The sequence below is a fragment of the Plasmodium berghei genome (assembly GCF_900002375.2).
Source record: "Plasmodium berghei ANKA genome assembly, chromosome: 6".
Taxonomy (NCBI): Eukaryota; Apicomplexa; class Aconoidasida; order Haemosporida; family Plasmodiidae; genus Plasmodium; species Plasmodium berghei.
In genome coordinates, this window is record NC_036164.2 from 24 (window position 1) to 16,748 (window position 16,725).

The window sequence follows — 16,725 nt, forward strand, 5'->3', positions numbered from 1 at the left end:
ATCGGTATTCCATGCATCTATATTTTATGACTACCTATTCTATATTGGTAATATGTTTAATTAACAATAAAAATATTCCCATTAAGCTGAAGGTATATTATAATGTAGATGAATATTCAAAATGAATCATCTTATAATTCATACCCAGCCTCATATATAATTCTATTATTACAGTTCAATTGACATAATATAATTTAAATTAAAGTAACTGTAGACAAATTATAAGCTTTACTAAATAGAATTTTCATCAAATAAAGAAACATATTGCGTTATGCACATTTCAATATAGTTATGATTATCAAGCTCTATATAATAAATAATTATCATGTATCATATGAATTAATATAGACATTTTATTTTAATCTTATTAAATCCATATGAACACTCAATTATATATAACTTATGAAAAAAATGGAATGTGGCTCTTTTCATATTAATGGTTATATCCACTTATGGGTTCCATATTTGGTCTTTTGAACTTCTCGAAATTAAACATACGCGTATAGTACATATATTAAATTAGTGTTCAAATTATAAAAAATTAAATGCAATATAATACTTAACTCTAACCCAATTATGGATTCCCCAACATAAAAACTATATAAAAATTATGATCAAAAATTACTTCGAAATAGACAGCTTCTTAAAATATATAAATCATTATTACTATTCCTGAAATCTTCATTAATCTTCGAATCATATATTAATGATTCATTTTCTTCTTTTTTTTAGTTTTTCTCTTAAATATTGTCTTTGAAGTCGTTTCCAAAATCCAAATAACGAATACTAATATAAAAATTTTTTAAATTGTATAATTTATTTATATTCACAAATTAGTCAGTGTTGAATATATTTTTTATTTGACTTATTATTTACCTTATATGAAATTCCTAATAAAATTATTGTTGCAACCAATATAAATGGAATTGGAATTATTTTGCTTATTGTCAATGAACTCGATAGTGTTTTTTCAGAATCTGATACATCAGTTTCAGAAATTGATACTTCAATTTCAGTACTTGATGGTAGCGTTTCACTCGAGAACATATCTTGTGATCCATTAGGCCTTAAAGAAATTTGTGTTTTTTTTTCCATTATAAGACTTGGTAGTTTACTTCTTATATTAGAATCATAATAAGTATTTTTAAAAGAAGTATAATCATTTGATAATGTAGACAATATTTTATTATATGAATTCCCTTGAATATTATTAGAATCATTCTTAAGTTCATTATGTTTATTAACAAAATTATTAGCATATTTTAAATATGTTTCGTCATTATCATTTTTTTTAGCATTATTAATCATGTTGCATAACATTTTAAATACATCATAAAGATTAGACATATTTTCATTAGAAATATCCATGAATTCTTTTTTTTTATCTATAAGATCCTTATAACTATTATACCCCTCAACACCATCTATAGTATTAGTATACTTTTCATTATTATTTATATTTCTAGTATAAAAATCGTTAAATGTGTTGATTCCGTCATGTGTTTTTTGATTTAACTTATAGCCTAACCACATCATAAAGTATACAACAACATCAATTTTTCCATCTGCATAATTCGAAAATTTATTACTATCACCATAAAATTTATTAAATAACCATAAAGACCCAGCATTAATCTTATCAACATCAGTCTTACATTCTTTATTGTTTTCTGAATCTCCATTAGGGCAATAGGCATTGAGTGATGCATTTTTAAAATCATATTCTCCAGAATCTTTCAATTCATCGGGAAAAAACTTCCATATAGTTTCAAACTCTCCACACTAAGAAACCGTTTTAAAAAATAAAATAAAAATGTCTATTAAAATAAATATGTTATTAATTTATAGATAATATAATATCAAAAATGTGTAATAACAAACATTTCTATTCAATAAATTGTATGTACCACTTTACTAATTGCCATATTGAAAATTTATTTTTGAACTATAAATTAAGTACATATTAATTTCATATATATTGCATAAAAATGGAAACGTAAACTTGAATTTTCTATACAACAATTATCTGTAGTTAACCACATTTTATTTTTAGATTAATTTAAAATTAATATAAAGTAATAATACAATAGTAACATCATAGTAAGTTTATATATTATTTATACAGATTAGCCAAACTACATTAAATTGGAGATATTTAATACATTTTGGTCATATATATAACATAATTTATGCTTAAACTCATGATTATTAATAATATCTATTATATTTTTATTATAAATTTTAAGGAATTTTATAATGAATTTAAAAAATATATACATATGCTCTAATGCAAAACATAAACGTCCTGAAATTTAAATACTTCACAAATATAAAAATAAAGAAAATTGTCATTATTAGAATCCTTTAAAGTGTATAAATACTCATTTTTTAAAATATAATAAACACTTATATACTTGTTTCTAATACTATATACCACTTTTTTATTAAAATTATAGTATTTTCAAATTAAGTTGCATGGTTCCCTTTTCTAATTCCATATACATAATTTTAATATTGTTTTTAATGAATATAAATAAGTTCATAATCCATCTTAATGAGTCAAATAATTTTATTTTTATTCCTATATACTTCAATTTAAAAATATATCTTATTGGGTAATTTTATAATACATTTTGCATATTTTTTCCACTGTTAAAACGAAAATTAGTACTGAACACATACTTATTATGTTATTTATAAGGCCAAATAAGTATTTAATGTAAATAGTTTTTAAAGTAATACTTAGTAAATATTAAATATATAACATTTAAATAAGTATTGATGCAAATTTTAAAGTATAATAGAAAACTATGTTTAATTGGGTTGTTGTATTGTCCTTTAAGGGGAGAGATATAAGATACATTTGCTCTTTTAATATATAAATTTAGATAAATATTTACTAAATGTTCTGAATTGTTCATTTCTATCCTATATATTTTATTGTTATAGTTATCAATGTATATACAATCAAATAATTTATTAAAAATTCTATATTTTATTAATTCTATGACAAAACAGTGCTATTTTAAATTTAAAAATGATGAGTCATTAAACAATGATAATATAATACGCGTTAATATGAAATAATAAAATGACATTTAACATGAATTGAGTCTTTAACCTTTTCTTTACTTATCAAGTTGTTTAGAATATAAAACCACATATCCCAAATTGGATCTTTAACAAATATATAAAAAGGATACCTTTATAATGTATTATTATGTGTCTTTTCGAAAAAAATATTTAATTATATGAAATTTTCGCAATAAAACAATATTTCAATATTAGTAAAGTATTTTATTAGGTTATATGTATAGGCATATAATAATAATACATTCTATCTACCATATTATTTATAATTATTAAAATATTATATGAAATTTTATTAATATTTTAACTATTTTAAAATATAATTTATTTATCCCTCAAAAGTCGAAAGTTTAAAAATGAATAGTCATTAATATATTATTATACCTTATGATAAATTAAGGCATATAAAGCAACTTCTATTATTACTAATTAATTTTAATACAGATGTAAAATACAAAAAGAGAATAGTAACTACAATTAAAACTTCAAAAATATTGTATATATACTGCGATTTTTATTGTATTATTAAAAATGGTAGATGCATAACATATATTTTATAGATAATGTTGTATTCTCGAATCTCGATCGATATTTATGAATCTATATTTTATGATTATTTATTATATATTGGTAATATGTTTATTTAATCTTAAAAACACATATTAATATGAATATATATTGTAGTGTAGACAACTGTTTCAAATGAATCTAATTATAATTTATGCCTTCATATATAATAATATTATACTGCTCAGTTATTAAAATATAATTTAAATTAAAATAAATATGATCTAATAAGTTTTACTAAATAAAATATTTCATCTAATAACGAAATATATTGTGTTATGCATAATTCAATATATCTATGGGTTAAATTTTCTTATATTATAGATGATAAGGGTTCTTATATATAGTTAGCCAACAATTAGAAATAAAGTATAAAATATGAAGCTATAATATTGTCACATTTAATATATATCATCGAATTAGATAGAAGCATTACAACTTATAAAAAAATGTTATGCGATCCCTTTTTGTTGCATATTTAGACATAATCTCGAGATTAAACATATGAGATGGTACATATATTTAATAAACATTTACAGACCAAAAATATTATCAAAATATAAAAAAATTAAATTACAATATCCCCGAACCTTAACTCAAAACGAAGATTCAGTGAACAAAACTATAACCCATAATACATAACCTTGACCCATCAAATATGAACACCTCGTCACCAAGAATATTAGAATTAAAAAACAAATTAATTTATGTATGCGTATATATACTTCTTGATTTTACAACTTTATGTTTCAATATTTTATTTATTTGTATTTTTTTAAATTATATATATTCTATGTTTTACTATTAAAAGGAAATTGATAATTTGTATTAATTTATAAAAAAATATGGTCGTCAATATTACTATCAATAAATAATTTTTATAAAATTAAAAATTTTGTTAGAAAAATGTTATTTAGTAAAATTTGTATTAAAAGTAATAAAAAAATCACAGAATGTTTGATTCTCATACTATAAATTTTATCATACTATTATTGTGATGAGGTAAAAAATATTGTTATTATAGTAGTATTATTAATATATAAAATTAGCTGAATTTCTCAGATTAAATTAAATTATTTTAATATTTAAAAATACAATACATATTTTATATTAAAAACTATGCATTATCAAAAAAAATTTAGAAAACAAATAAAAAATATATATAATTATATTAAAATAAATATATATTTTTATTTTAAATGATTGATCTTCTATTAGGTAATAACAACATTGTTTTTTTCTATTATATATAAACATAAGCACATGTATAATTCCATACATAATTGGCTGTTTTATAAATTTTAGATTTAATTTAGTTAATTATAAAAATATAAAACTTGTATATTCATAATCCTATATATTAAAAATGTTACTTATATAATTAAAGCTATTTATTTTTAGATATTATAATATTAATGAGATTGTGAATCATAATATTTTTTATATTCATTATTTATGAAATATTCTATTATTGATGGTGTTTTCTGATTGAATTAATTAAATAAAAAATATATTAGATTTATAAATTTGATAAAAGCATGCATTTTATCGTTTAAATATTTCTTTTTTATACTTTATTGGAGAAAATTATTTGCTTCAACTTTAACATACATGTGCTATTTTTCGAATTGTTAATTTTTAATTAAAAAAAATACTAATATATATTTTAATATTTTATTCGTATAGTTCAAAAATGAATAAGTTTTATATCCAATTTGTTTTATTTCTTTTAACCATCTCCCTATATGTGAATAATAAAACCCTTGCATCTGACCCTGCTCCAGGAACATCTACAACACCCGAATCAACACATCATTATCCTACGTAAGAAAATACAATAATATATATATTACATATTTCATTATGAAAATATTAAATATACATCATCGAAACAATATTATAATATAAATGCAATACCTTTATTTTTATACGCATTAAAAATATGTCCATTTTGATCAATGATAGTTCAGAAGTATATGAAAAAAACAAGCACCTATTAAGTACCGATCCAGAAGAAACTATAAATGCGGAAAAACATATGGAAGAAATTGTAGAATATTTCTATAGGCATGTTATAGGTGCGTATGGTTTAAAGGATAGTCGTGAGAAAAAAAATAAATTGGGTTGGATGTATGGATTTAAAAAAAACTATCAAGACAATAGATATATTGAAAGAATACATTATCGTCCATATTATGATTCAAATCATCGTCCAAAATATATTCCCAATATGGTATCAATTAACGAACAATATTAAAGTTATAAACCAAAATAAAATTAAAAAATTATTATAATTTATATACATATATTTCTCTTTGTTTCCATTAGCATGATCAAATAACAAGCATGTTATGGGATCCCGATTGTAAAAAACCTTTCAATGATGGCTCTTTTAAAAGTATACAAAACATAAATAATTAGTCAAATTAACATAGTATTGTTACTATTTATTCGACATTTCGTGATTTATTATTTTCATTGTTCTATGATACTATTTATTGTTTCACACATCTTCAAATTCATAATACTTAATTTACATAATGCAAAATTATTATTTTTTTGAAAAGTTGCCCGTGTGTACAATCCAAATTTAGTAATGATACAACAACGTTACGGAGGTAGTTCTATGAACTCTCAGAAATATTTTTATGCTTTAGCTGCATATGTTGAAGTAAGAAAGTGTTTTTTTTTCGTTACCCATAAAATAATATTATTCACAATAATTTATGCAATATATTTTTATCAATTTTGTAGAAATCAAAAAGAAAAAGTATGATTGTCATGGCTATAGTAGATATAAATGATCCCAACCCTTCCAATAAAGAATATAAAGACGCAATCATAAAAAACGCAAATTTATTAAAAACTACAATTGATTCTGAAGATCATATTAGACAAGGAAAATTAGAAAAACCGTTTGTTAACATAGCTGGATATTTCATAGATGAATTTTCATCAACTGATTTTAATATCGTCTATGCCAAATCTGTAATCAATATACAAATTTTAATAACATAATAATTTATTTCAACAATTGTTAAAAAATATATTGTTTTAAATAAATATATATATTTATAATATATACTATAATTTGAAAAAAATTTAAATATTTTATATATTCATCCATTTATGTTTTTTTTCTTAGTTTGATAAAAATGCTCCCGATGTTCTCGATAATCCCGATGTTCTCGGTGCTCTCGGTGCTCTCAATTGTTCCAAAGCTTCCTATTCTCTCGATGTTTCCGGTATTACCGATGCTCTCGATGGTTCCAAAGCTCCCGCTCCCAAAAAAAAGAGCTGTTTCCTATGTTGTTAATGATTTTTTCCTTCATATATAAACATATTTCATATATATTTTTCAACACCGTAATATTACAATATTTATGTTAATAAAACAATTTATTTTCATGCATAATAATTGCTTTAAATTACCATCATAAACTGGTTTTTTGTTTTAAGAGTGTTTTATTTGCATATAATTTGTTTATGCCTTTTAATATTAAGATGCATATATATGTATTATTTTTGTGAGAACTACAAACGTAAATATTATAATTTGTGAAAAATATTTCTTTATCGCAATATTTTCATATTTTTATGGTAATTCATTTTTTATACTCAAAATCGATAAGTTGCGTTTTTCTTTTACTATTTCTATCATTTTAATTGTTCTTATAAACCAAATAATTTTCATTAAAAATTATCTCCAAATAGGATATATCTTAATTATATCAATTCATGTCATCTGAATAATTTATTAATGATTTATTTCCTCTTTTTTATTTTTTTTCGTTACTAAATAATTTATAAACTAATATATTTTTAGAGTTATAGAAAAGGAAGTTATAATTGAAATCACATGAATCGATCATACGACACTGTTTTATATAGATTAATAAAATACACATATTATAATATTACACAAAATACACTTTTTAATTGTTTATATAAGCCAAATTACTTATAATGAATTTTAAAGTCAGATCCAAAGAATATGAACACAAAACAAAAACCATTAATTATATTTATTATTCTAAAGAATCGTATTTTCTTCTATAAACATAAAAAATAAACAACAAATACAAAATAATAAATGGTACAGGATTGGCCTCCATAAGTTTATATATATTTAATAATGGATATTTTTCCCAGCAAATGGAATTTATAAACTGCTTAGTCTGCTTTTTTTGAGTAGATGAATTTGTAAGCTTTTTATCCTGTTTTTTTTTAAATAAATTTATAATTATTTGTACTTTTTTTTTTCGATCAGTTGGGTTTATAACTCTTTTTGTCTTTTCATTTGCACCAAACATATTTATAACCTTTTTCATGTTTTTTTTTTTCTTCAGTTCCTTTCTCCATCCAAATGAAAAATACTAACATAAAATTATGAAAAATATATAGTTATTTGTTTTTTATGCATACACAAAATATGTAGTAATATGTGTTTTTTAATTTTCCATTTAATAATTTTCTTTCTATTTACCCTATACATAAATGCTAAAATAATGGGTATAGCAATAATTATAACTGCATATACAAGTAATTTGTATCCTTTAATTACACCTCCTGGAAATCCTATTTCAAATATGCCTTTTTCTACATTGATTCCAGGCTCTCCTATTCCAATATCTAGACTAGATGCTACATTGGGAGAACCATCTGATGGCACTTCAGGAGATGGTGTTGGTTGTTCAGAATTTATTTCTTGGCTTCCACCTTCAGGTTCACTTATTGTATCTTCACTTCCATCTTCAAAATTTGTTTCGTGTTTTTCACTTTCAATTTTGTTGTCACTAGATTGTGTCGATGAAGACGATGGCGTTTCTGATGGACTATCAGATGGAGATAAATTACTTTCCGAATCTTTTTGGTGAATGTTATTATCAACTGATGGTAATGTATCATTTACTTTATTTAGATGATTAATTAAATCATCAGAAATTTTATTAAATGCAGAATAACCTTTTGTTAAGCTAGTTGATACACTTTCATATAAACGATTCTCATAATCAGTAAGGGTATCATAAAAAGATAAAAAATACGGTTTAAAGAAATTATTTAAAAGTCCCTTTACAGGTTTCGTCAATGAATTTTCTTGTGTAGATGGAGATTCTAGCTGTTCTTGTTTTTTTGTTTCTGACGATGATGATGTTGATGATTCTTGTTGTGGTGCTAATTCTTTCTGTGATTCTATCTGTGTTTGTTCTTGTTCTGGTTCTTGTTGTGACAATGATGGTTGATGTTGTTGTGCTTGTGCTTGTGCTTGTTGTGCTTGTGCTTGTTGTACTTGTGCTTGTTGTGCTTGTGCTTGTTGTGCTTGTGCTTGTTGTGCTTGTGCTTGTTGTGCTTGTGCTTGTTGTGCTTGTGGTGGTGGTGGTGATTCTGTCTGTGATTTTAGCTGTGGTTCTGGTTCTGCACCAGATTGTTCTTGAACTACTGTTTGATTGTTCGTTTTCGTTGATAAATTTGTATTTGTTTGTTCTTCAGAGTCTTCTTGTGATTTTCCACTATCTTCTTCTTCATTTCCTGATATTTTTAATTCAACTTCTGTAACTGATGGTTCTTCTCTTTGGCTTGATGTTTGATCCACTGAATTTTGTAGTTTGATGCTTTGTTCATTATTCTTCCCTTCGATTTTAGGATCTTTTTGCTCCTTTGGAGTGTTTTTTTCCTTTGAAATTTCGGATGTATTCTCATATTGCAATTGATCATTTGAACCATTAGAGTCAAGCGTTTTTAAATTGTTCTTAGAATGTGAATCTTTTTCATTTATTGGTGTAAGTTCTAGAAGGAGCTTTTCTATATTATTTTTTTTATCAATATCATCATTAATAGCAGAAGTTCTAAAGTCGTCATATATTTTTTTTAATTTTTCCAATAGAGGTAGATATGAATCATCTTTAGAAAAAGTTTTGTAAAGGTTTCTATATTGATTAAGACAATTTACAGAATTCTGAAGAAGATTCACAGTTTTTATTTTATTATTTTTATTTTTTTTATAATATGCAAATGTATTACATATATGTTTAAGTAACGTATACAATTCACTCATATGCCTAAGATTAGGATCTTTCACACCACTTAGATCATTTATAATATTCCATTGACTAAGATTACCCGTACTTTTCTCTAAATATTTGTTATAAGCCGAACTTAAAGTCATTATATTTAAGTTTACATTTTTTCTTTTTTTGGCTATCTTAAATAAATAATGACCTAACCACATCATAAAATGTTCATAATAACTGCTTTCTGTATTGTAAAAATTCGTAAATAAAAACGCGCTCAAAGCACCAATACTTTCAGCCCTATTTGAGCATTTTTTATTATCGGGACAATATTGATGGTATTCTGGGAAATTTTTAATTGTCGTCTGTATGTCAGTATTACCATTCAAAAGTTTATCAGCTTCAAGAAATAACTCACACTGAGAAAAAGTATATATAAATTAATAAAAATATGTATTCATACATAATTTATTGAATACAATTTAATGTGATTTGTAGGCAAATCAAACACAATAAAATAAAGCATAAGCACGTTTTATTTTAAAATAAAATTATTTACCATTGTTTCGTCGTCCATTGTAATGGAATTTTGTTCTTAATATGTAGATTGGAATCATATTGTTTTTATATAAAATATATATACTGACAAAATATATACGTAAATAAGCCTTCTATATCACATTTATCGTATTAAACACATTAAAATTTTTAATAGAAATTTAAAATTAATATGTGATAATAATATTCCTTTATTAATATTATATTTATTTTTATTACCATTTACTAAATTTTCTTAAATTATGATTGGTTTAATACATATTTAGCCATTTGTATATATAATACAATTTATGCATAAAAACAATATTACTAATAATATTATACATAATTAATTTTATTATAAAATATTAAGGAATTTTATAATGCATTTAAAAAATATATACTTAATCATATGCTTTAATATAGAACATAAACAACGCCATATCTTTTATTATAATAAACAGAATTCTAAAACTTAAATACTGTACAAATATAAAAAATTAAGAAAGTTATTATTAGAATCCTTAAAAATATATTAAATTTTTATATACTTGTTTCTAATATTATATAACACCCTTTTATTTAATATACATAAATTCTTATTCATTTTAATGAGTCCGATAACTTTATTTTTATTCTTATATACTTCAATTTATAATTATACTTTATTGGGTATTTTCACAACTTATTTTGCGTATCATATCCATTGCTAAAACAACAATTATCACTGAATCATTTTTATTAAACTATTTATAAGTTTAAATAAGTCTTTGAGAGTAAATAGTTTTTAAAATAATAATTAGTAAATATTATATATTTATTATTCCTTTCTATTAATATTAAATATAAATAACTATTGATGCTAATTTTTATGTATAATAGAAAACTATGCATAATTATATTGGTATATTTTTTAAATAGGAGAGATAAGGGAAGCATGATTTTTAAGATAAAACTCTTGTCATATAAGATTTACCTATTCTACATAGTTTAATTACGTTTTATATGTTTTACTATTAAAGCTTTCAATTCATGTATACATTAAAAATGCCTTAGAATTATTTTATAAATATATAGTTTGCTTTTATATTTTATAATAAGCTATATTTAGTTTTATGATGAAAAACAATATTTTTAAGAAGACTATAAAATTATTAATATTATTTTGCTTGGTAGCGTTAATTCTAATATTGGCGAATTAAAGCTTACTTAAATAAGTGTTATAACATTTCATTTGATGTTTTGTGCATATAATTTTAAACTTATTACAAGTTTAATAATATATATCAATGTATTAGAATCAAATTAATTTAATGATTTTTTCGTATTTAATGCTTTATCTATTGTTCTTACTATTATGATGCTGTTGGTATATCAATGTATAGTACAATGAAACAATTAGTGCACTCAATAAAAATACTTTAAACCAATGTATAATATTTCCTTGTTTCATAGTTTTTAAATTAAGTATTTTAGAACATATATTATTTTGTAATAACAATATATTTAAAATGTATATTTGTGATTTTATATATATATAGTAACATAATAAAAATATTATTAGTTAAAATTAATTATTTCATACCTTTTTTATATAATTTGCATTAATATATATTTGTATATGCTTCCAAAATTTAACATATTTCTGTGTTTGGTCATTGATACAATATTATATATATTAGTACAATAACGCTAATTTTATATACCAGATTGTTTATAAGTATTATAATAAACTATAACATGATATTTTATTATATACTTATATTTTATTTTTTAACTATTTTAAAATATAATTTATTTATACTTCAAAACTATCAAATTTATAAATTAATAGTGATTAATATATTATTATACCTTATGATAAATAAATTATAGCATAAATCAACTTTTATTAGTACTAATTAATTATAATACAAATGGAAAATACAAAAAGATAATAATAACTACAATTAAAACTTCAAAAATATTGTATATATAGTGCAATTTTTTATGTATTACTAAAAATGTTAGATCCATAAAACATCTTTTATATATAACATTGTATTATCGAATTTTAATCAATATTCCATGAATCTTTATTTTATGATTATATATTATAGATTGCAATATGTTTAATTAACATTAAAAATATACTCATTAACCTGAAGTTATATTATAATGTAAGCAATTTTTTCAAATGAATCTAATTATAATTTGTATTCATTTATAAAAAAGCATGAGCGTCAATATTACTACCAATAAATAATTTTTATAAAATTAACTGCATTTCTCAGATTAAATTAATTATTTTAATATTTAAAAATATAATAGGCATATTTTATATAAAAAACTATCCATTATCGAAGAAATTTTGTAAAACAAATGGAAAAATATATCAAAACAATTATTTTAATCTAATTATGAATGCAAGTATATATAATTATATTAAAACAAATATTATTTTAAATAAGTGTACATATTTATAATTTCCAAAAAACCTAAACATTATATATATTCATCCATTTATGTTTTTTTTCTTAGATTGATGTACATGCTTCCTTTTAATAAAAATGCATTATTGTAAAAGCTTTATATATAAACATATATTTTTCAGCACAATAATATTAGAAAATTTATGTTAATAAAACGATTTATTTTCATGAATGGGATTTATTTATTGTTTTCATTTTTCTTATAAAACTCAAAATCTAAATTCAAAATTAGTTATTTTCAAATAGGGCATATCTTAATTATATCAATTCATGTCATCTAAATAATCTATTAACGATTTATTTCCTCTTTTATTTTTTTTCGATACTAAATAATTTTATAAACTAATATATTTTTAGAGTTATAGAAAAGGAAGTTATAATTGAAATCACATGAATCAGTCCTACGACACTGTTTTATATAGATTAATAAAATACACATATTATAATATTACACAAAATACACTTTTTAATTGTTTATATTAGTCAAATTGCTTATATTAATATGCAGTTATTATTTTTAATACTTATATTGAATTTTAAAGTCAGATCCAAATAATCTGAACATAAAACAAAAACTATTAATTATATTTATTATTCTAAAGAATAGCCTTTTCTTTTATAAACATAAAAAATAAACAACCAAAATAAAATAATAAATGGTGCAGAATCGGTCTTCATAAGTTTATGTATATTTAATAATGGATATTTTTCCCAATAAATGGAATATATAAACTGTTTAGTTTGTTTTTTTTGAGTAGATGAATTTGTAATCTTTTTGTCCTGTTTTTTTTGAGTAGATGAATTTGTAAACTTTTTGTCCTGTTTTTTTTGAGTAGATGAATTTGTAAACTTTTTGTCCTGTTTTTTTTGAGTAGATGAATTTGTAATCTTTTTGTCCTGTTTTTTTTGAGTAGATGAATTTGTAAACTTTTTGTCCTGTTTTTTTTGAGTAGATGAATTTGTAAACTTTTTGTCCTGTTTTTTTTGAGTAGATGAATTTGTAAACTTTTTGTCCTGTTTTTTTTGAGTAGATGAATTTGTAAACTTTTTGTCCTGTTTTTTTTGAGTAGATGAATTTGTAATCTTTTTGTCCTGTTTTTTTTGAGTAGATGAATTTGTAAACTTTTTGTCCTGTTTTTTTTGAGTAGATGAATTTGTAAGCATTTTATCCTGTTTTTTTTGAGTAGATGAATTTGTAATCTTTTTGTCCTGTTTTTTTTGAATAGATGAATTTGTAACCTTTTTATCCTGTTTTTTTTGAGTAGATGAATTTATAATTATTTGCACTTGTTTTTTTCGATCAGTTGTGTTTATAACTCTTTTTGTCGTTTCATTTGCACCAAACATATTTATAACCTTTTTCATGTTTTTTTTTTTCTTCAATTCCTTTCTCCATCCAAATGGAAAATACTAACATAAAATTATGAAAAATATATAATATTTTATAGTGAAGAAATATTTTAAAAATTGTATACTTCATAATTTTATTTTATTTACCTTGTATAAAATTAATAAAGTAATGGGTATTAAAAACATTATAATTGAAATTCCAATTGATTTGTATCTTTTGAGTATATTAACATCTATTCCTTTTGTTCCATTCCCTGTTACTTCGGTTACTGGATTTTTTAGTTTAATCACTGATTTTGGCACTTGTGCTTGAGGTTTTTCTTGATCCGTTTGATCAGAATTTGTTTTTACAGTTGGGCCCTGAGACGATTCTGATGTTTTAGTTTGTTCCGTAGAACTTGATGATGATGAAGCTTGGAGTGTATGTTTTTGAGGTGATGATGAGTCATCAGATGAGGGTGATTCATCCCCTGCGCCGTCTAATTCCTGCCTTTTATTGCCTGAACTACCAGATATTTCTACCTTTTTAGAGCTGGAGCTTATACTCCCAATAATTTCATTAAAAAAATTAGTAGATTTACTGAAACCATTTTTTATAATATTTAAAGTTTTATTATATACATCAGGGATTCCTTTAGAGATATTTATAATTTGTTCCTTATATGTTTCAACAAAATTGAAAGTGCTATTTAATACGCTCGTATAAACGAATTGACCAATATAAAAAGTTATTCCTGGTGTACTTTTAGTTTCTTTTTCTCCTGGAACACTATCTGTGGCACCTTGTCCATTTCTTGATTCTTCTTGATTTCTTTGATTATCATCTGTTCCGTCATCTATATCTACTTTCCCATCATCCAATCCATCTCCTATACCCTTATCATTCTCTGTTTTTTGTTTTTTTTGTTTACATAAATCCTTACAAGTTTCTGTTTCATTGATTTCAGGAAGTTTACCTTCTAGATCTTTATTTTCTTCTTTAAAATTATCATATTCACTTTTTAAAGTAGACAGCACATCACAATATGATTCGCAATTTTGAACCTTAGAGGAGTTCGTAACATAATTTTTATATGTTTCAGCAAAATTATTAGCATATCCTAAATATGCTTCTGGGTTTGATCTATCGTGGTTATATTTAGTAATTAGAGTACATAATTCATTAAGTAATTTATATAGATTACACATATGGTAATTACTAAAATTCATTGATTTTTTTTTTTCATTTAGTTTATCACGAAATTGATTATACCAAGAGGAATTATTTCTTTCAAGAATATCATAAATACCATCTATACTAACATACGCACCAGGCTTAATTATATTACCTTTAGAACTTAACCATAAAATAGCATATTCAAAATAATGGTCTTTTTCATTTTCAGGACACTCCTCATTAAGAGCCTCGAGCATCGTTAACAACCATATAAACCCAGCACTAATTTTTTCACCATTTGTCACACATTGTCCCTTTTGATCCTCTTTATTTGTAGGACAATAAGCAGTGTATAATACATCATCCGAACATTCATTTCCTGTAGATAAGTTGTCGATGGTTAAACATTCGTCAATCTTTTCAATTGTGCCACACTACGAAAATATTATAAAAATTAATAAAAAAATATATTAATGAAATGTTATTGAAATATAAGTTAATTTATAAATATTGCTAAAACAATAAAATAAAAGAAAATTTATTTTATTAAAAAATGTATATACCACTTCAAACAGTATATTGGATTCCATTTTTAATCGGGATATAATTTTTCATCATATTATTTTTATGTAATATATGTATTGAGACAAAGTAGGTTATTAATTGAAATTTTATATAATTAATATATGTAGTTAAAGAAATTCTATTAATTTTAATACTAAATTAACATACAATAATAATAGTATTAAAAAGGTATATAATTTTTATTTATGACAATCACTAAATTTACTTAAGCGGTTATTTGTTTAACATTTTTATCATATCTATATGTAATACATTTTATACGTAGTACAACTTTCTTAAATAATATATTGAATAACTATATTGCACAAATTCATGGAATACCATAAAAAAATAGATTAAATTTGTTTGATATAATAATATATTTATATTATAGGTTTGCACATGAAAATAAATATATATTCACTACTTTTTTAATAAAGGAATTTTAAAACTTATGTTACTATAAACATATAAAGAATTAGAAATATATTATTACTATAACTGTTAAAAATTTATTTTATTATTTGAATGTCAAATATTTATATATGTTATTATCCCATATTGGATGTTACATTTTTTAATATTATATCTAATAATATAAAACAAATTACTTATTTAAATTACAATATTTATAGAATAGGTTAACACTACTATTTTTCTAAATAAATTATATATAGTTCGTATTTATAATATAATTAATATATTATAAAGGAATTTTATAGTATATAATAACTTTATTTATACAAAACATGCTTTATTAAATGTATCGTTTTAAAACTTGGATAATATAAAACTAATTTTAATTTATAAAAAAAGTCATATGAAATTCCTTTCATGTAGTTTACTTAAATTTTATAGGTTTATAATTTTAACATTTGCTTTTTATTTAGTGACGATAATAAACTTTTAGAAACAATATAACTGGTTTTTCCATTATAGTGCATATTTCTACTTATAATCTAAACATATTATATACTAC

General features: G+C 22.1%; 4 protein-coding genes across 4 annotated transcripts; 1 reads left to right on the forward strand and 3 right to left on the reverse strand.

Moving 5' to 3' along the window:
• Window positions 1-711: 711 nt before the first annotated feature.
• Window positions 712-1,925, reverse strand: PBANKA_0600011 (BIR protein; the record flags this gene model as incomplete). The annotated part of the gene is made up of 3 exons (XM_034568508.1): window positions 712-786; window positions 877-1,782; window positions 1,908-1,925. 3 exons carry the CDS (start codon window positions 1,923-1,925, stop codon window positions 712-714), a joined length of 999 nt encoding a protein of 332 aa, XP_034420491.1.
• Window positions 1,926-5,350: 3,425 nt separating this feature from the next.
• Window positions 5,351-6,973, forward strand: PBANKA_0600021 (fam-a protein; the record flags this gene model as incomplete). Its single annotated transcript, XM_034568509.1, has 6 exons — window positions 5,351-5,481; window positions 5,623-5,890; window positions 5,986-6,055; window positions 6,225-6,328; window positions 6,412-6,645; window positions 6,803-6,973. The coding sequence occupies 6 exons, from the start codon at window positions 5,351-5,353 to the stop codon at window positions 6,971-6,973; spliced, it is 978 nt and encodes a 325-aa protein (XP_034420492.1).
• A 712-nt stretch (window positions 6,974-7,685) lies between these two features.
• Window positions 7,686-10,245, reverse strand: PBANKA_0600031 (BIR protein; the record flags this gene model as incomplete). Its single annotated transcript, XM_034568510.1, has 3 exons — window positions 7,686-8,033; window positions 8,144-10,087; window positions 10,228-10,245. The coding sequence occupies 3 exons, from the start codon at window positions 10,243-10,245 to the stop codon at window positions 7,686-7,688; spliced, it is 2,310 nt and encodes a 769-aa protein (XP_034420493.1).
• A 3,022-nt stretch (window positions 10,246-13,267) lies between these two features.
• Window positions 13,268-15,772, reverse strand: PBANKA_0600041 (BIR protein; the record flags this gene model as incomplete). Its single annotated transcript, XM_034568511.1, has 3 exons — window positions 13,268-14,086; window positions 14,174-15,616; window positions 15,746-15,772. 3 exons carry the CDS (start codon window positions 15,770-15,772, stop codon window positions 13,268-13,270), a joined length of 2,289 nt encoding a protein of 762 aa, XP_034420494.1.
• Window positions 15,773-16,725: the final 953 nt, after the last annotated feature.